A 23,132-nucleotide genomic window follows, 5' to 3' on the forward strand; every position below is an offset into this window, starting at 1 on the left:
TCCTTTATCCCTTTATTATTTATAGCATCTATTAAATCATATATATTGAGAATTATATTTATTGACTATACAATTATTTAAATAAAAGTCGTATTTGGCATGGCAATAATTACTGCACGGGATTTTCATTTAGTGTAAGACATGGATCTATTTATGTATACAATGTAAATAAAAGAGCTTAAAAAAAGATTTTTAGTTGAGTTTCTTGCCAGTTCTTCCAATTGAATCTAAATACGGAACTGAACATAGAAAACACCTAAACTGTAACAAACAATCATACTCATGAATACAAATATTTGTACCATGCGAGGAATCGAACCCGCGACCATCGGAAGTAAAGCAGTGTGCAAAGAAATTTAGTCTCTATTCTCTTAACTTCTCAATTGAATCTGTATACGGAACTGGATGGAAAGCAAAGAAATTTAGTTTAGTTCTTCTTAATTGAATCTATATACGGAATACTGGACGGAAAAAATTAGGGAAAAATATAAGAACATACAAGAAAAAATACAAGAACTTGACGTTCATAAGGGGCTAAAATGTTCTACATGAATAACTGATTTTTGATTTGATTTGATTTGATTTGTTCATTGAGGTAACGGATCGCGAATGTCTTTTGTTTACACATTGTGTCTTCATATCAAATTTTGATATCATCCCATTGGCATACCGAGAAAATATAACAAAATGACAGACACAATTTTGTATTTATAATATTAACTAGTTGTACCCGCGGTATCACCCGCATAAAAATAACCTATATATTATTCTGATTTGTCTGTATTACTGTAAATTTTCGTTTTTTAAGTTGCGTGAAAGAAAAAACATCCATTCCTACTCAAACATTTGCGTTTATAATGTTAGTAAGCTTATTGTTACAATATTAAAAACGAAAACACGTGGTCATGTTAACATCTAGATTGTGACCACTTCAATCAATTAATATAAATTGACAGTCACCTAATACTAATTACTACGAAATATTAATTACCTACTACTTTATCTTAACTGAAACGATTCCTTATCAGACTCTTATCATTAACGTAACGGAGTATTGTCATGTTTACGTAATACTTTATATACAATAATTACAGTGATGTTTTGTATATGGGAGTTCATGAATTAATGATTTCAAATCAAAACTAAGTAAAAATAGTTTGTCTATGTACATAAATAAATTGACAATTCGCACTGCGCCATCTACTAACAAACAACGCAAAGCTTATACTACGAGTATTAGGAATCTAATAAACAAAAACATTTATTTATTAAACTTTAATATACAAATAAACGTTCACATGGCGGACCCAATACTTAGAGGCATTTTATTCCAGTCAACCATAGGGATCAGAGATTCATGTGGGCGGTGCATTATCAATTACATACATATATAATACATAATAGTTACATAAATTAATAGATAATTACACATATGCACAATATTAATAAATATAAGTACATATCGGTGTAGAAATATTTTTGTTATATTTATCCATAAACTATGAAATCACAGTAATTAAATAAAACATATCATGATAGTAAAAAACAATATCATGTTTTTTTTATTATTTTATATTATATTTAATCTGCAACAGATAGTAATTGCGACATAAAGTTTGTGTACTTGTAATTATGAATTCTACTGTGTAGTGCTAAGTCATGTTTACGTATAATTTTATTAATTTTATCTCAAACCCAACATTACAACACTGTCAGTTATAATTACAATACGCTTACCGCATGATTATGTGACAGGCCACGAATCTCCTTTATATTTATAAAAGTAAATTATTATTTAATTTGAATTTAGAACTTGTGTTCGATTTTTTTAATATTTACAAAAAGTAAATAATATTTAAATTTGAATTTAAAACTAGTGTTCGATTTTTTTAAATTTTTACAAAAATTAAATAATATTTAAATTTGAATTTAGAATTTGTGTTCGATTATTTTGAATATTTATAAATAGTTTTATTCGTGTAGTTTATTTATTTTGTTTACAAATGACGGATAATGAAAAAAATGAGGCGGGTAAGCGATTTTATTTTAATTTTAACAGTGTATTTCTTTATCTTGTGGTTTATACAATTAATAGAAGTATGATATTGTCTCAGTGGAAAGTTACTTAAACTCTTTTTTACGATACGAGTGCAACCGCCAGTGCTAATGGTATACGCTGGCTGCGTTAATAGAATGAATATAAAGTCACGTTACTTAACAGATCCTGATGAATTCACCAGGAATTACTGAATATGGTTACCAGAAGGGACCGTCTGATTATATATATAATAATATGTACTACCTATACTGTTGTTTATATTAATAATAATAATCTCAGGACAATTAACACAGTGCCATCTAGACCCAAGTTAAGTTAGCTAAATCTTGTGTTATGGGTACTAGATAACTGATAAAATACATACAATTATACATAGAACACATCCCGACCGATACTAAAAGTCATACTCTAACGAATACAAATGTTAGTGCCGTGCTAGGAATCGAACCCGTGACCAACGGAGGTAAATCAGCTAAACCTAAACCGCTAGACCAGCGAGGGCGTCGAATAAATACATAATGTTTTTTAGATGCGTTTACAAAGAAAAAAGAGCCTATGGAAATCATTGAAGATGCACTGGTGTTATGCAAGTTTGGGAGGTTCCACTTCTTCCTTCTCTTTGCCTCTTTGGCGGGAGTATTTGCCTCTACAATGGCTACGACCACCTCCTCATATATTCTGCCAAGCGCAGAATGTGACCTTCGTATGACAATCATGCAGAAGGGGTTATTGAACGCTATGCCTTTTGTTGGTAAGTTCTTTTAATATTTTTTTTAAAGTAACAGATTCTAATCTACGACCACGGTCTGGTTAGTATACCACTAGTACGTACATATACCACCATACTCTTATATTTATTTTGTCTAGTGGTAGTCCAATGTTCGATATTTGACGATAATTAATTTAAATTATAAATTTTAACATTATTAAGGTTCTATTGTCAAAGTTATGTATATATATATAAATACATTGTAGTGCGAGTAATCTTTTTTTTATTAATTTTACGCCTAATTTTATTAATTTTATAAACGCAAAAATTTGTGAGTATGGATGGATGTTTGTTACTCTTTCACGCAAAAACTACTGGACGAATTTTGATGAAACTTTACAGTAATATAGCTTATATATACATCAGATAAATATATAGGCTATAAATTTCACGCGAGTGAAACCGCGGGTACAGCTAAAATATTTCAGCATTCTATATAAACTATAAGTGTGCAAAATTTCATACTGCTCCGTCCACGTAACAAGATGCTTCAGGTATTAATGTATTTTAATATATTTTCTAATCAGTAACTAATATTTATTATTTTTGTAATGGACTGATAAAATGTTATTGACTTAAATCGTGAGGTTAAAATTGCTTGAAATACAATAAAAAGTAGCATTCATAGATAATGAATACGTTTGTTCCTTACTCGGAAAGACGGATTGTATTTGAAAAATAGAATAAAGGAGGTTTATTAGAATAAGAATAGAATAGAATAACTTTTATTTTCGGAAAACTTAACTAAGGTACAGTTTATCTAGGACCCCATACCAGGCTATTTTATATTATTTATTTAGGACGTTCATCCATATTCTGTCAGTAAAGAACTTATGTACTATGTTAGTAAATTACAACATAATAATATGCCCCTATCGTGAAGTCAAATCAAAAATTATTTATTCAAGTAGGACATTTTAGCCGCTTATGAACGTCAGGTTTTTTGTATTAATATTTTTTAAGTAAAGTGAACATAACATTTGTACGACGATCAGAGATGATAATAATAATATGTATTATAGTTCGACTATTTATTTCATTTCAATTATTTTTAATAAAACACACGTCATAAAGATATACATATACAAATTTGTCATTGAGCCTTTCAGGGCATGGGAAATAGATAAAGCGAGATAGCAATATTTTGACAATGATATTTTGTTTTAAGACGTTTTTAATTTTAAATGTCAGTGCACAGACGATAGTGTAAACAGATAATTCGATGTTACTAATAAAAAAAAATATTGTTATTGTTTTTATTAATTTTGAATATGGAATTCCATATTTACCTATCCTAACGTAAAAGGAGCATCAGTGAATGGTAAAGTCAGATAGCGAATTCTTTTAGAAGATCGCTCCCACAGACGAAATACGCGAACTAATTTGAAAAAATATTATATTAATAATAATACCTTTGGACAATTCATATAACGCTATGGGTACAAAACAACTGATATAAGTGCTTAAAACATAATATGCATAGAAAATACCCAGACCAATAACAATTAATTTCTGTACTTAGTTTTTATATTATTTTGTAATTTATTACCGGGTATGTAATTTATTACATCGCGATGTCTACAGTTTTTTTTTGCTCTATGACTGTCTGTTTCAATTTTATAATTTCATTATATATTTTTTTTACCGACCATTTTGATCTTATGAGACTTAATAATACCACAGATAAAATAATATATATCCATAGACAATTTTAACAGCTCCATCTAAGTCCAAGCTAAGCAGAACTTTTTGTAAATACATATATTATAAACATAGAAAATACAAATGCCAATGCCAGTATTCATGAATACAAATATTTGTATCATACAGGCAATACCGTTTTTACCATAAGGGCACACGGGGCCCGTGCCCAGGGCTCCCCATTCTCAGAAGGCCCCCGAAGGACTGACAATTTTCTCATACATTTATTCTCAAAACATTTTTACCGGGCACACTACACCTTTTTCACAAGTCAGTAATGTTATTGTTCTTATAGCTTTTTTTTTTACTTTCCAAAAGGGCCCCGTATTCTTGTGTACCCAAGGGCCCCAGCCTAGTTTAAGACGGCGGTGCATAAAGGAAAAGAACCTGTCATCTTACTAAGTAAAGCGGTGCGCTAATCCGTTAGAAGACCGAAGCCATCAATAGACGATACTATAGAGGTCTCGCTGAAAACAATAGCATATATTTGCATGTTAGAAAAAACTGTATTTTTGACCGTGAAATAAAACATAGACCAAAAGAGCAGTCGTGGAAAAATAACAATATCTGTTGCAAATTACTTGTATAATGCTAGTAATTTAATTTCAAGTTATCTTATCGATGCATTTATTAAATTTCCTACTATATGTGCCTGCGAGATGCCAAATAATGATGACAGTGGTAAATGAATCTAGATAGTCGTAGGTGACGATGTAAATAAGTTTATTCAGTATCAGTACGATATGATTGTTCGTATGGATTGTTTATACAAAAATATTATAATCATGCAATTATGCGATTTATTTTAATGTCAATAAGTAATATATTTTAGTATATCTATATTTATAAGATTATTTCGTTATTTTTTTTAGCGAAATAGACTGTATAAAGAATCATCTGCGTGGATATGTCAGTCTCACTTATTTTAGCTGCCAAATAGTTTGCTTTGGAAGCTGTGTTTTGGTTGTAGGGTCTGTACCCTAGCATTTAGTATTTGCCAGTGAAATTACAGGGTATTTTAAGCATGAAATTCTATTTCTTAAGAATGGCAACGCATGAGTGGATTCGCGGGCGTTACATGTTAATGTGATTTTTTTAGCTATTTACGTATGTAGGTGATGGTTAGCATTTACCTTCAGGTGGGCTCTGAGCTTCTTTATCACTCTATTTATATAAAAAAACATCACAAAATGCGTGATTTTAATATTACTTTAAATACGTGAATTTATCTAATACATTAGTATGCCATATAATGATACTAGCTGTGCCCGCTGTTTCACTCGCAATTTATAGCCTATGTGTTATTCTGTTGAAAATTATAATATAAAACATTTGACGTTTAAAAGCGGCTAAAATGTCCGATATGAGTAAATTATTTTAAAATTATGAATTTTGAATTTTGTTTTATAAGTTCCATTACTGAAATTTTCATTAAAATCCGTTCAGTAGTTTTTGCGTGAAAGAGAACAAACATTCATCCATGCTTACAAACTTACACGTTTATAATAGATGTTAGTAAAATTACTGCATTCTATTATATATGATCTCCAATAGTAGAAATACTCTGTAACCCATTGTGTTTTTTGTCAACAGAGCAAACGGTGAGTTTGAATCATAGCTAAGATAACATCATTGCATTGTTTTTATCTCATTATTTGTGGTCTGCGCTTTAGTTAAGATATATAACTATAAAAACTATCAGCGGTGTCATAGAATAGAATAGAATAGAAATCATTTATTCAAATAAACTTACATTGAAGCACTTTTGAATAGTCATTACATTTTTTAAACTACCGCTCGTTCGGAAAGCTGTCTCATCACAAGAAGAACGAGCAAGAAACTTGCGTGTTGCTCTTTTAAATAATTTATTATTACTTTACATTTTTAAGTTTAAGTGTGTGAATACAAACCACCAATTAGCACTAATTCTATTAAATACTCAAATAGAAATAATATTGAATATATAACCAACTGGTTAAACAATTAATAAGAGGAAATCAGTCATAGTGATTAGAGCAGACCAGTCCCTACAAGCAGCACCCGTTCACGAGTATGACGGATGAGCCAGCCATCACTGCGCTCGACCATATTTTAGGGAGCCCAATGACCCGGCCCACCACGCCGCCACAAGTCTGGACATTTTAGTGAGCATGACAATTCAAAACACTAGACTACGTCAAAGCTACTTACAATTGCTATCTGATAGTTATAGTATTCACATTTTACATAAGAATGCATGCGGCAATCAATACAAAAACCGCTACGCTTTCATATTTCTAAAATCAATCAATTAAATCAAGAAAGCAATGAGAAAATTAAATTATAACGTTGTATGCTAATAAACTAGTTATTTACTTGATATGTTGTCGTCTATGAATTCGTCTATCCTGTAATAGGCTTTCTTACACAAAAATTGTTTAATATAAGATTTGAATTGCCTCTCTGTCAGATTTAGTGCAGATTCTGGCAGTTTATTATAAAATCTTACGCAATTACCATAGAATGAATTACTGACTTTGTGCAGGCGGCATTTAGGTAAAATTTGCTTATTTTTATTGCGTAAGTTTCTATTTGTACAGTCTTTAAGTTTTCTAAAACTCTCTAAATTCTTCCGTGTATACATGATATTCTCATAAATGTATTGTGAAGTAACGGTGAGGATATTTGAATCTTTAAAACACTGACGTAATGACTCTCTTGAACCCATACCATAAATAGAACGTATGGCTCTCTTTTGTAAAATAAATATAGTATTTATATCGGCTGCTTTACCCCACAGTAGTATACCATATGACATAATGCTATGGAAATAACTAAAGTATACAAGTTTAGCCGTCGCCACGTCTGTTAGTTGCCTAATTCTTCTAATTGCATATGCAGCTGAACTGAGTCTATTGGCCAATTTTGAAATATGGGGCCCCCATTGTAATTTCGAGTCCACTGTTATACCTAAAAAAACTGTATCATTAACAAAATTTACTATTTCATCATTAAGCAATAACTGTGTATTTATTGGTCTTACATTAGGAAGTGTAAATTTTATACACTTTGTTTTGCTGGAATTTAATAATAGGTTATTACATGTAAACCAATTTAATATAGCAGACATAGCACAATTTACATCGTCTAATTGATTAGTTTGACGTCCAATTTTAAACACTAACGAAGTATCATCCGCAAACAGCACTATATCTGCAATTTTCTCTACCATAAAGGGAAGGTCATTTATGTAAATTAAAAAGAGAAAGGGGCCTAAGATTGACCCTTGTGGAACGCCCATCCCAATATTAGCTCCCTTAGATTTTATACCGTCAATATCTACAGTTTGGACCCTATCCTCTAAATAAGTTCTCATTAATTTTAGATCATTATCTTTTATACCATAATGTTCGAGCTTGTACAAAAGTGTTTTATGATCCACGCAATCAAATGCCTTTGATAGGTCACAAAAAACTCCGAGTGCATCCTGTGACTTCTCCCATGATTGGAAAATATGTGTTATCAGCGCTACACCTGCGTCAGTGGTAGACTTGCCGGCGGTGAAACCATATTGTTGACTGTGAAGCAGTCGGTTATCCCTAAAGTGTTGTAACATTTGATTTAACATTATCTTTTCAAACACCTTACTTAGAACTGGCAAAATAGATATAGGTCTATAGTTCCCTGGCTCAAATTTATCACCTGATTTAAATAGTGGGATTAATTTGCTAAATTTCATTAATTGTGGAAAAGTGCCATTATCAATACATTTATTAAAAATAGTAGCTAGATATGGAGCAACAATATCTATGAAAGAACTAACTACTTTTACAGACATGCCCCAAAGGTCTTCTGTATTTTTTAAATTTAGATGTTTGAATATTTTTATGATATGAACGGGGCTAACATGTGAAAATTTAAATCTTAAAGCACAACAACCGATATTAGACTCTAGTAATACTTTTGCTCGAGATGGAGATGAGTCCAGAGAAGATGTAATGTTAATCGGAATGTTAGCAAAAAAATCTTCAAAAACATTAACTACATCTTTTGTTGCTGTTATTAATTTATTATCATAATTTAATGCAAATTGATTATAGGCTAATTTAGATCTTCCGGTTTCTTTATTTATAATGCCCCAGATGGTTTTAATTTTGTCAGAAGACTGGTTAATTTGTTTATTAATATAATTAGATTTAGCCGTAATGCAAACTTTTTTAAAAATTTTTGAATAATTTTTCACATAAGTGGTGAATTTGTCATCAAATCGATATTTTTTTTGATCGTATAAATCAAACAAAATATTTCTACTTTTAAGTATACCTACTGTTGCCCATTCCGTGAATTTAGATTTAACATAAACTTCTTTTTTCTTGAAAAATTGTTCGTATTCTCCTGATAGAATAGTAATTAGCTTGGTGTAAAGATAATCAGGATTATTACTAGATTGTAACAGCAAATCCAATTTATTTTTAATCGCGCTTTTGTATTTGTTAATATTGTAAACATTTATTTGTCTTTTTGATTTTTTATTATTTGATTTATCATATCAAATAGATTGCTACTATAAATAAACAGTTGTTTCGTTGCAGGTCAAGTAGGTGCTTCGTTATTCACGGGATTCCTAATAGACGCGTTTGGAAGACGAATATTTCTTGTGACCGGATACTTTGGGATGTTTGCCTGTTCGATAATAGAAGGCACGAGTCAAAGTTATATAGTATTGATATTAGTGAAACTTGTAGAAGGCATATTGTAAGTATTCAAGAATTTTTTGGAAGATACATGAGACATCATAAGAATCATTATGGTTGTAAAATGACTTGTATTCAAATATTTATTTTATTTTCACTAAGTTGATGACCTCGCTAGTCTAGTGGTTTCGCTCACCGCTTTACTTCTGATGGTCGCTGGTTCGAACGAAAACGGTCCGAAACGTGTTTATTTATATTCATGAGTATGATTTTTTGTATAGGTTTGGTTGTTTTTTATATATATTATGTATATATTGCTTAGCTTGATACTAGATGACGCTGTATGAATTGTCCAAGGTTATGCATCATAGGCAATTAATAATAATAATTATTCTAGTCCCAAACTAAGCAGTCTTTGTGTTATAGGTACTACACAACTGATAAAAATACTTAAATATGTTATAATAAATACATAGATACTTATCATAGAAAACAGCTGGATCCATACAAATAATGATTATAAATGTTTGCGTCGTGCGAGGAATTGAACCCACGACCAGCACAATAAGGCGGTGTGGTAAACCGCTGCACTACCGAGGTCGTACGCCATATTCAAGTCAATTTAGCATTTCTAATGATAATTGACGTCAGTAACAGAAAAGCAGTGATAATAAACTAAATTAAGCCAAGATATAACAATAGCTTCCTGCCACGTTATTTCAAATATGCTTAGAAAAATATTAAGATCTAGTTTGAAAGGCATAGGTAGGGTTAAAGATAAATTAAGTGATTGTATTCTCTATTAGTAGAATTATGCAAATATAACTTTATTGTATTTAGAAATACGCAATAATATTAATTAAGAACAATATATATAAAAATGAACTTCTTATCTCATTTTTACACATTTTTTTAAGTCAATTCTATATAACATAGCATAGAAAGTATTGAATATAATTTATAAATTAATATATGTAGTCTTTATTACATATATTAAAATTTATTGCAACTACTACATAATTAAATATAAAAGCATAAAATATGCTCTATTAATTAAGGTAACCTGACTACTGCAAATAAAGGTAATTGCATGCAAAGAGATATAAATAATCTTTATTTAAATAAACTTAATATAAGCACTTTTGAATACTCATATTTTCATTTTACCACTAAAACTTGCGTGTTGCTCTTTGGTGTGAATCATAGTTTCTTGTGGATGATAATGGAATGGTGCACCCGCCTGCGCTAACAGTTTACTCTGGCGAGGCACCAGTGGTGGATGATAAAATGAGCATGAGATCAGGCCAGTTAGTCGGCATCGTTGTAAATTGACCAGGAAATTTATCACGACAGTTTCCAGGAGGAACCGTGTGGAGGTCAATCTGACATGGTACATTGCTAGCAATGGGGTTATTTGTTCACATTACTGACTGACGATTCTCTTTTCACCTCATAGGCGGTTACCGCTTACCATCAGGTGGACGGGCAGTTTGTTTCAAAAAAATCTAATAATAATAATAATACTTTATTTGCCAAATGTAGGTAAACAATAAGGTGTTAACAATATTGTTGAGATCCGATATTAACCTCGTAAGAGATGTGCAAAATTTCAATTTATAGGTACAATTATTATATATGTTTAATGAAATAAAATCACTGTACTATGTAACCATACATATAGTCATTAATCTACTGTATTTACGTCAATGTATCAGTCAGGAAATCACCAACCGTGTAGTAAGTTTTATCAAGTATTTTTATGTTAAACTAGAAGTATTTTTTTTGCTAATATTCCCCTTGCCCCCTATGAATCATAGTTGATTTATAGAATTTCCCAACTATTTCTTTGTTTTGAGCGTTTGAAGGCGTATTTCCAAATGCTCAGTGTAGATAGAGATTATTTTAATTCCTTCGTAAACAGTAATAATTAGTTTCATTTATTTAGTTCTATTCTTAGAATGCTGTTATTTGTAACGCGACAATACTGAAGACATCTCAGTCTTCAGTATTCAGAATTAAATTTGTTAGCACAGCTTTAGTTGTTTTTGTATAAGTATACTTGTTTATAGTACATTTTTCATATAGTGTTGTAGATGGTAAAATTTTTAATATAGTTTATTTACCATTCCGATTACCTATGTAATAAAAAAAATATTTTTTTATTTACATAGCAGTTTACAACACTGCTTTACTGGGGGGAAGGTGATTGTTAGCAATGGGAACTGGTTACTCTCATTGCTAGCAATGTACCATGTTAGGTCAACCTCCACGTGGTTCTCCCTGGAAACTGGGGATGAATTCTTGGTGAATTTGTCACGATGGGCTAACTGACGTGACCTCATGCTCATCTTATCATCCTCCACTGGTGCCCCGCCAGCGTAAACCGTTAGCGCAGGCGGATGCACCATTCCATTATCATACACAAAAAGAAACACTGCTTTACTTCCCATGATTGCGGGTTCTATTCCTCGCACGGTACAAACAATTGTATTCGTGAGTATGATTGTTTGTATCGGTCTGGCTGTTTATATGTATATTATGATATATTTACAAAAAAAAGTTCTAAGTAATTTATATGAGTTGTCTAGTACCCATAATACAAGCTCTGCTTTTTATGGGACTAGATGGCATAGGGTTAATTGTCCAGGGTTATTTATTTATTATTTAATTACCTACAAAGTGAATTGTCTAAGGTTAACTTAATTGTTATTTTAGATAAGTAAGTAATGTGAAACTATAAAAAATATTTCACAGGATGTGAATGGTTATTAAGATTATTTATTTGCAATTTAAATTTCAGCCTGAGCATCTGCTTCGGTGCGACGTCAGTAATGGTTTCTGAATTTTCACATAAAAACGTTAGAGATAGAGTGATGATGTGTTACGCAGGATTCATGTCTACATCGTTAATAGTTATGGCTCTGATGTCGTGGGCCATATTACCTCAGTCATGGGATTTCGTACTTTGGGAAGGTCGTTTCGGTAAATATAATTCAATTCATTTCAAGATTCACTTTACTCTTAATGGCCTCTGTAGTCCAGCGGTTTACCACACCGCTTTATTTCCGATGGTCGCGGGTTCGATTCCTGGTACGGTGCAAACATTTGTAATAATGAGTATGATTGTCTGTATCGGTACGAGTATTTCCTATATATTATATATATGTATTTACAAAAAATAATATGTATAATATGATATGTATAAATACAAGCTCTGCTTACTTTGGGGACATAATCGTGCTGTGTAACTCACACAGTCCTTAAATATTGTATTCAATTTCGTTAACATTTGTTCAGAGAAACACACTTTAAACGAATAAAACATATGCAATATAAAAATGCATAGACACAGTTATAATACATTGTAAATATAGATTGAATGTATTTAAATATATGAATATGGATTCAAGTGAAAACGACAGGAAAAATGAGAAAAATATAACAATCCCCATTCTAAAAATTAGCATTTACAATAAATTAATGAGGTTCTGAAAGTAATTAATGACTTTTGATATTTTTCAGTATTACATTCATGGAATCTTTATTTCTTCATAATCTCCATTTGGAGTCTGCTGGCTGGAATAAGTTACTACATGTTACCGGAAAGTCCCAAATTCTTATTAAGTCATGGACAAGAAAACGAGGCATTGGAGATTTTGACGAGAATGTACAATATTAATACAGGGGAGCCAAAGGAATCTTTTCCTGTAAGTAAAATTTATACTCATTGTTTATTTATTACTACCTAACTATAAAGTACTAACTAACTATAAAATAAAGTAGTTATTTTTTTACATTATACCCCAATAATTTGGGTAGGTTATAGGGTATTTAACATCATTCTAACCTTTAGGAGCCGAGTATAATTTAAACAAAGTAAAAATGTTTCCTAACAATTCTCTGTCCCATTCCTAAGGGGATCGAAATTACGAAGGCCGAAGGAATTAGCCTAAGTTCGAACCTCTGTCTATCCTTATCCTTACTCCTTACTTAATATTATAAATGCGAAAGTAACTCTGTCTCTCTGTCTGTCTGTCTCGCTTTCACGCCAAAACTACTGAACCGATTTAAATGAAATTTAGTACGCAGATAGTCTAGACGCCGAGGAAGGACATAGGCTACTTTTTAATGCGTAAAAAGGGTTCAAAATGGAAATACAAGGTAATTTTTATGCGGTTGAATACTTATTCGTCATCTTTTCATTTCACTAGCTAACAACCAATCAACACATCGCGTGCGTTTGCGCCAATAAGGTATCCATTACAGAGAACAAAACCACAGATAACATAATGTAAAACGAAAGATCTTGCCGGAAACATGACGTTGACGTTTAGCGAAAATATTGTTTTTGACACTTTTTTATGATAAAATCGTATATCGTGTGTATGTGTTTTTTCTTTAAACCTGAAATTGGCCGATTGCGAGACAAATTTGGCGATTTTTTTTTATTAATTTGTTTTACGGCTCTGGATACAAGTCCTGTTTAGCCCAACTTAAAGTTTTATACAGCTAGTGATTATATAATATAGTAATAGCTTAAAGTCGTATGCATTAGGCATAGTTTTAGCAGCTCCGTAAGTTCTTCCTGGAGTACCCTCTAGCCACGGTATTAGAATAATTAAAAAAAGCCATAAAATACTTTACTTTATAATTAAACTGGCTACCCGCTCCGGCTTCGTACATGTATTATACATATAAACTTTCCTCTGGATTCACTCTATCTCTTGCTAAACACTGCATTAAAATTCGTTCGCGTAGATTAAAACATCTAAGCGAACAGACAACAGCGACTTTATTTTATACTATGTAATTTATATTCCAGATTAAATCATTTTGTGAGAAAAGTGAACATGTACCGACAATCACAATTAGTTTTAGGAAGCAATTAACAAATGGACTGATTGAAGTGAAGAAATTATTTAAAAAACCATTATTTATGAGATTATTGCTGTTTTCGGCTATGACATTCGTTTGTTTGCTGGCGTAAGTACTTACTTGTGTAATTATACAATAATCACACCGAGGTGGATCCCCACTAATCGATCCCCTGTCTAATTCAAATGGGGATCATATGATCTACAGCCTGAGCCGAGGTTCGAACCTCTAGCGGTGCCCTCAGACTGAAGTAGTATCCATCAGGCGGGAGTTGGCTTACAGCCGGAGAATATCGGTAGTGCGTTGGTTTCAAATACACCGATTGAAACATGGGCGTACCTAATGTATTGTTTATACCTGGAACTATGAACCATATTAAAATAATAGTTATGACGTTATATTATTATTTTACTACTTCATGAAAGTGAGATATTAATAATAAATATTAGAATTTACAAGTAGTATTTCTTGAGTATGTTAGCCATAGGGTCAATACTAAACCCTATAAATCCTATATAATAGACCTATCGCTAGCAATGAACCTACCCATTTGATCGACCTCCATATGCTGCCTTAGAAAATAACCTGATTCTACGCTGATCCTATCATTCTTCACTCTACCTAGTTTGTATTTAATCATGTACATATTTTTACTAAATGTTTTTATTATAGATACACTGCATTAAGATTATGGTACCCACAACTATCTACGATAGTTGAAAACTATCAGAAAGCACATAATGAAACTCAGCAGTTTTGTACTATGCTCAACGAGTACACAAAGGAGCTGGCTAGAAAAGTTTCGCAAATAAATATTAATGTTTCTGAACCTCAAGAGTGTATACCGGTAAGTGAGATAGCTATAAATTCACTTATAAATACTTTATGCTTCATATTGTGTAAAGTATGAATAATTATTTTATATTTGACTTAACTTTCGAGTTTGGTACATATTATGAATATAGTTGAATGAGTTTTAAAATTAATAATGTTATGGTAAATTATTTACCACCGACCACGGCTAGTGTAGCCTAGTCAAAACATCGAGAGAGGTAAATACATTTATTTAGGATAAAGTCATACGTATTCAATTCCGTGATCATCGGAAGTAAACTGTGCTAATCAGTCAGACCATTGTGGCCGTCAATTGGCAATATAGTAGTGAAATTTCGAAGTACAAAGACTTCTCCGATATGGCAATACATGGGAAATATCACAATATGATGTCCATGGTGCTGTTCATGTATGTAAATATCTGTTACTACTTTCCATCAGGCGGGCCGTTAGCTTGTTTGCCATTCCTGATGACAGAATAAAAATTTACTTCAATTATTATAATGTTTGTGCTCCTCTATCTACTGATTAATGATACAATTATATTCATTGCTATTTTTTATTGCAACTATTTTCCAGCAAGTAAGTGGAGCAGTGACGTATATAAATGGGATAATTTTAGGTTTCGTCTCCCTCATTTGTATCGCTACCAGTGGCTACTTGGTAGTATTCTTCGGTCAGAAGCCTCTAATGTTTGTTCTCTTAATACTGAGTGCTACATGCTCAGGATCTCTTTATTGGACAAACTCTTCAATACAGATTGCGATATTGGTATCCGCCACATGTGGATTTATGCAGACAGCGTTAAGTTTGCAACAGAGTATTCTTGTGAGAGTATTTCCCACTACATTAAGGTGAGTTTATTACTAATATCATTACTAGTCGATTATTCTAGAACTTAATATCCTTATCAAATGATTTGTAAATGTTGAATTTCACTATGATTGGATAATATAACGAATCATACTTTCTTTTTCTGTAATATCACTGACATTACCATACAAGATTGCATGCAAGTGTATAAGAAATTAATATACATAAGTTATTAATATATTACAAATTATGAAATGTCGATCTTAAAGCAAAACCACGAACTTACATATTCCAATTTAAAATTTTGGAGTTAATTCAGTTTGCGTTAGGCGTACGATATATTTGTAACAATGTCTAACATTTCTAAGATTATATTAATGTTAAAGTAAATAATTAAGATGTAAATAGTTAGTAACCGTGCGACATCTCCTATTTCTATTTCACATCATTTTCTTGTTTAGGTCTAAGAATATTAGTATTTCCATTAAAATTTTAATAGGATTTCATGTTTAACTTAGTGGAAAACCTCACTATCAGTTGTCAGTGTCAGGGTTGCCAAGTATTGCAGCATTGTGTTACTAGTTCGGTATGACGAAAATAATAAGGTATTTTAAGTGATTTTCCTCTCTAAGTAACGATTTAATTATAGGATTTATTAGTTCCTGAGTCCTATATTGTATTTTTATATTGGGCATAGTTTATTTATTATTACAAATATAGATGTAAAAAGGAAGCGTACAATTATGTTTTTACACATTATATAGGTAATTACTTGTTTATTTAGAAGTACTATTGTTTGACGGCTTTGGTGTTCTAGTGATTTAGCACACTGCTATACTCCGATTTCGGCGGGTTCGATTCCTCGCATAATGCAAACATTTATATTTATGAGTATGATTGTTTGTGTCGGTGTTTTACACGTGTATTTCCAAAAAATATATAATTAAATACTATATATAACTTGTATAGTATCCAAGTTTGCCTCGGTTTGGCTTGGGACTAGAAGGCACTGTGTGAAATCTGCTGGGTTACAATCATTATTATCATCGACTTTTTGTTTGGCCACCATTCGCTATTTTGTTGAGAAAGACTCGGCAACCCTGATCATAGCATACTATTTTAAACCTCCAACTTAGTTGAACAACTGTTATTTAGCGCGAACAACTGAGACAGATGAATTTAAGTGCTTTCTGAAGGGCAAAAGCAATTAGAAAGCTAGGATTATGCGGTCGCCAATCCCTAAGATGACTGCTAAATGTTCCCAAACCACAGCAATCGAGTATAATTTACAATCCTAGGAAGTCAGTTGACTTTCTATGAACACGTTTCTCCACGTATGTATTTTTATCGAACATGTTTAATAATCAACGATTAGCTGTCTCTAAATATATCTAAGACATTTTTTAAATCTACACTAAGGAGCTGCTTCAGTAACTATTTGACGTCTCTGTTATGCGGCGGTTAGTTATATTTACTAATATTTAAAAAAATATTTAATAACTTTTAGTGAGAATGTCAATGTCAAATGAAAGTAAGATAATAAAAGATTGCTTTAAGAGATTTTTGCATTTTTGTATAGGTTTTTGTAATTCTTTTCCTGTGCGCAATAAAAAGTTATACTGTTATTGTTGTTATAAAAATTTACAAAAGGAACATTTTGTAGGATAGTTAAACTAACTTCTATGTTAAAAACAATAATTTACAGATAACTTTATAAATTATTTTTGGCAATTTTTTTGACATATATATTCTTCTATATATTATCTACAGATATTTGTTGTGGTTCTCTTCTATTAAATAATATCTTCTAAAAATACAGTCTCATTTATTTAAAAACATACTCATACATATAAACTTAGATAAGTTATGTAAGTTAACTCTTATATTATAACTTATATGCATGTAGATTATATTAACATACAATATAAGCATTGCGGAAGAAAATTTGGACATGTCAGTGAAAATAGTACCAGAATCCACTATATAAATGGGAAGTAGTCACCAGAGAAATAGAGTATTATGCTATTTATTCAAACTGGAAAACATTGTAGTTAATTTTTGTACTAAATAGTAATCCAATCCTACATAAAATCATTGAAAACCTACCCAATTACCAATTGTATTTATAGATTTCATTTCATTCATTCATAATTTAAGAGCTACGCTCTTGACGCCAATTTATAGATTATATAAAAAAAAAATCAAACGTATACTTTGTACGCGGATATACATACATAAGAAAATATTATTAGGAGAGAAAGTAAAATGATACTAACTTTATTAAAACTTAACGGTACAGATAGTAATATAATAATTTGAACAGAATATACACTCAGAGCAAACCGCATGCGCTACTATCTAAGACTAAGATGCTAAGCGTCTTGTAGCTGATATTGGATAAATTCGCTTATAATTTAAACTGTTGGCTTACATGAAACTTCATATTAATATTCCAAATAGCTACTATAATTACATTTTGCTCTTTTAGTAAATTAATCATCGGTTTATTTTTCATCCAATAATATACATAGCAATAATATGTATATATAGCGACTGTGAAGTATATAGTAAGATGACTATGTTTATATATTTTATAGATATGCCCACGGTTTCATCCGCATGGAATTTATAGCCTATGTTATTCTAATATATAAGCTATATTACTGTAAAGTTTCATAAAAACTATTGGTTTTTGAGAGAAAGAAAGAAATATCATTTATTCAGAACCATTATAAACAAATATACATACATATACACATAACTAATATGCATACACATACATATATATATATGTCTATATATACACTTATGTACATATACGTTTATGATATGAGATAATAAAATAACAGAACAATGCACCCGCTGGCGTTAACGGTATATGCTGTCAGGGTACCAGTGAAGGATGATAGAATGAGCATGGATTCAGGTCAGATATCCCATCATTCAAATTCCTCGGTGTTTAATTGTGATTAATTCAACATTGCAATTTGCAACAATAGGTTCTCCATTTCTAGCAATGTACTGGGACTAGTGACTCTAATACAAGTCCCCAATACTATCAATTCCCTTCTTTCTTTATATTATATAATATTATCAACCGTCCCGGCTTCGCACGGAATCATTACAAATCTTTTAATTTCTCGGCTTGTTCTATACTATAACCCATACCTATAAGCATATATTATAACCCATACCTTCCTCTTGAATCATTCTATCTATTGCTGAAAACTGCATTGAAGTGCGTTACGTAATTTAAAAGATATAAGCGAACAGATAGCGACTGCGACTTTGTTTTATACTATGTTTAATGTTTATATATATATTTATGTTACTTTTCTTTTGTTTATATTTCGAATATGCTTTCTAACAATTACAATATTGTAACTACTAAATTACTAAGATTTGCATTATAGAAATACTCTTAAATAGGCAAACAAATAACTACGACTAAAATAAAACCACAGCTGACATAACTAGTATCATAAATAAATTTTTATTAGCTAAAAAAACTAATAAAAAAGAATTTATTTATGCAGGACATTTTAGCAGCTTACGAACGTCAAATTTTCTGTATTATAATTTTTTCTCTCAGTATACAGATTTCATTGAGAAGAACTGACAGGAAACTCAACTGTTTTTCAATATTTTTTTTTATAACATTAAATGAAAATCTCGTGCATGAACAACTATTATAGATACAACCATTAATTCTACATTTTCATTTTCAGAGGTCTAACAATATCAATTATTGTAATGATTGGCAGAGCTGGATCCTTGATTGGAAATGTGTTATTCCCGGTATTATTGGAAATTGGATGTATGGCGCCATTTTTAACGTTATCTATAATAACATTATGTAAGTATAGATTAGATTTACTAATATTAAAAACGCGAAAAGTTTGTAAGTATGGATGGATGGATAAATAAATAACCCTGGACAATTAACACAGCACCATCTAATCGCACGGTAACAGAACTTGTGTTATAGGTAGTAGACAACTGATATAAATACTTCAATATATTTTTTCTAAATACATGCATAATATACATAGCAGACCGACACAAACAATCATACTCATGAATACAATTGTTTGGCACCGTGCGAGGAATCGAACCCGCGACAATCAGAAATAAAGCAGTATGCTAAACCACTAGACTATCGAGCCCAAAGTTAGGGAGGATTAATAGCAATTATTTATAATACGTTTTAGTTATATATTTTTTAATTAGCATTAATTTTAGCATTTCATAACATTTGCTGTAGGTGTTCTAAGATGCATGCAAAAAAAGTAAGCTAAATCTGATAGGGACTGTTAAAAGAAGATGACATGCTGCGTCGATCCTAAATAAATATGATAAAGAAGCATTAGAATGCTTCTTATGCTCATTATCATTATCTTGGCTTCTGATAAAATTTTCAGCAACAATTCAAATAATATAATTAGTGTTTCAATCATTATTTTTTAAAAACAAACCTACATACATATATATGTACTAGCTTTTGCCCGCAGATTCGCTCGCGTTAAATTATCCCCTTAGGGGTGGAATTTATCAAAATCCTTTCTTAGAGGATGCCTACGTCATAGTAGCTTTATGCATGCAAAGTCTCAGCCCGATCGGTTTAAAATTGACAAAGTTTCATATAAACTTTCATCCCCTATTTTATGCCTTTAGGGGTAGAATTAATCAAAATCCTTTCTTAGCGGATGCCCACGTCATAACATCTACCTGCATACCAAATTTCAGCCCGATCCGTCCAGTGATTTGGGCTGTGCGTTGATAGATCACGTCAGTCACCTTTGAGTTATATATATTGAGATTTGTCTTAGATCCATCATAAATAGTATGCTTTTGAGAACCATATTCTACGTATTAATCTCGAAAATAATATTATTCTAAATGAAGTAAAATGTGATAGCACTATCCATAAAATGAACCGTCAGCTTGCCATTCCAGTTACACAAAAACCATTAAAAAGTATGTCCATCAAACATAATAATTCTTCTTCTCGAAGTCTATTAATATAATTGGCCAAGTTACGCGTTATAATTAAGTTGCGTGATGTAATGATAATTTCCTGGAGGCGGGGCGCAAGCGTACGAAGGGCTTTGTAGTCCATCAAAACAAATTATATTAACATCTAATACATTTCAAAGTTAATAAAGATGTTATAACTTTGTATATTTGTAGCATAATCAGGCTAAATGACTGTCATTTAGCCTACATGTATGTATGAAACTCTATTTAGTGTTAAACCCTTGAATTAGAAATGACTAGAATGTATTAAAAAATAATGTCATTACAAAAATGTATTCCATTCCCTATTCATACTCATGAAAATATAAATAATAAAATAAAATAACTATAGACAATTAACACAGCACCATGTAGTCCTACTGTAAGCAGAGCTGGTGTTATCGATAGAAATAACCATACATATGAATACAAATACCATGTACCATGCGAGGAATCGAACCCACGACCATGGAACGTAAAACGATTTGCTAATCCACTGAGGCCGTTATACAATTAAAAATATTTTTTTTTTGTGATATTATATTATTAATAATTATTAAAAAAACTACCTTATAATTGTTGTACTATAATACATTTTATAATTCAATTCAAATTCTTTATTTGCCTAAAATACAGGTTAGTGTTTTAAGAGATACACAACAGAGCACAGAAAAAGTAAAATACGTCGAAGAGTGTAATAAAAATATTTATTTTCATTCCAGGTGTGGCTGGATTGGTTTATTTTCTACCTAATCCGCAAAAGGAGAACGAAGCGGGTGATAAATAAATTATTATATTTTATACCCGTTTTATTATTTAGTACCTATTCCCTTAAGTGCTTCAGTAATACTTTTCTTTTTAAGACTTTTTAAGTTGTTCACTTATAAAAACCAATATTAATATGGTTTAATAGATACCTACGATTTTTTTATATGACAAACGTGCTTACAGACACCTGATGGCTACCTGTAGCTACCGTTGCCTGGCATCATTGATATTTTTTTTTAAATAACTATGGTGGCAAACAAGCATATGGCCTAGCCTCTGCGTATGTATTAGTATTTTTTGAAAATAATATATCATCTACCATTTACATATGTTGTCAGTCTGTTAGCTTTTATTACCATTCATTTATCATCCAAGTTACCATCCAGTTTAACTTGTAAGAGTGGCACTATGCCTTAAGGGAAGAAATATGCATTAGATACCATAACAAGCTATTAGGGTTGTTATGATATGGTATTGTTTCACCCATACTGGTATTTATAGTATGTAAATTCTTTACAGCGCTATAGTATACTACAATGATTATACTAGAATGTTCTCGAATATTCTAGAAAGTTTTAGCAATATGACAAGCAGCCTTAAAGTCAGTATTCATGAGCTACAGAGATCCGGAATACTTATGAAGCTGTTAGAAGTTACACCGTCAGTATTACGAACTATTACAGATTCCTTGTAGAATGATAGAAGATACCTCTAGGCGTTCCTTAACTTTGATGTCAGTATCGGTATTGGACTTAGTGAATAATGGGTATCTACATCTGCTTAAAATATTCGACAAATTATTAACTGCACAGAATAATAATTACCGTGGGACTAGATGACGCTGTGTTAATTGTGCTGGGATATTTATTTATTATTATTATTATTTTTTTTAATTTTATTTAGGATCACCAACAATTGTTACAATTATACAATTAATTTAATTACATGTGATGGGTTATGGTCTAATTGTACAATCAGAATCAAATAATTGTTTAAAAGCGAACACGGCATGCAAAATAATATACAAAAGTTATATAAAAAAAAAAGAAGGAAATCTTAATTTAACTGTTTCTTTTATATTATGAATTATGCTTATTATCTGTTACGTATACTATATACTTATTATATACAATATATATTACTATTCCAATGGAGCTGTTAAATGTTCGTATATATTTTTTTGATATGTACGGATTGCGTCGAAGTGGATGTCTACGATGTCACTATGTTCGTTCAATAATTTACACAGTCTGGGGATAGGAGAACTGGCACCGAGTACAGTTCTACGAAGTGGTGGAACTAGAGGCGTGATAGGGTAACGGGGGACTCTAGAGGGTTTACGGAATCTAATTTGGGCAAGTAGTTGGGGGCAATCAACATGACCCCATATGATCTTGTACAAAAAAAGCATATCTTTCAAATCCATTCTTTTAGTTAAAATGAGGATGCTGTAACATTTAAGCCTACTGTTATGTCGGTAAATCTTTAGCCTTGCCCATAGAAAACGTTTATTATGTTTATTATACTTTCTCGCTCTAACGGTTTATCCATTCCAACACTTAATGGGTTTAGATTATTTTCCTTAATTCCACAAACATTAACATGTGTCAGACCACAAATATTT

At 31.2% G+C, this 23,132-nt stretch overlaps 1 protein-coding gene across 1 annotated transcript; it reads left to right on the plus strand.

Annotated features, from left to right (window-relative positions):
• Positions 1–2,003: 2,003 nt before the first annotated feature.
• LOC131846560 (synaptic vesicle glycoprotein 2B-like) lies at positions 2,004–21,527 on the plus strand. The gene is made up of 10 exons (XM_059195895.1): positions 2,004–2,031; positions 2,589–2,810; positions 9,101–9,263; positions 12,003–12,184; positions 12,725–12,909; positions 14,025–14,185; positions 14,750–14,924; positions 15,491–15,765; positions 19,453–19,580; positions 21,463–21,527. Exons 1-10 carry the CDS (start codon positions 2,004–2,006, stop codon positions 21,525–21,527), a joined length of 1,584 nt encoding a protein of 527 aa, XP_059051878.1.
• Positions 21,528–23,132: the final 1,605 nt, after the last annotated feature.

This window comes from Achroia grisella, unplaced genomic scaffold (genome assembly GCF_030625045.1).
Source record: "Achroia grisella isolate CSIRO2021 unplaced genomic scaffold, CSIRO_AGI_Agris_v1 utg511, whole genome shotgun sequence".
Taxonomy (NCBI): Eukaryota; Metazoa; Arthropoda; class Insecta; order Lepidoptera; family Pyralidae; genus Achroia; species Achroia grisella.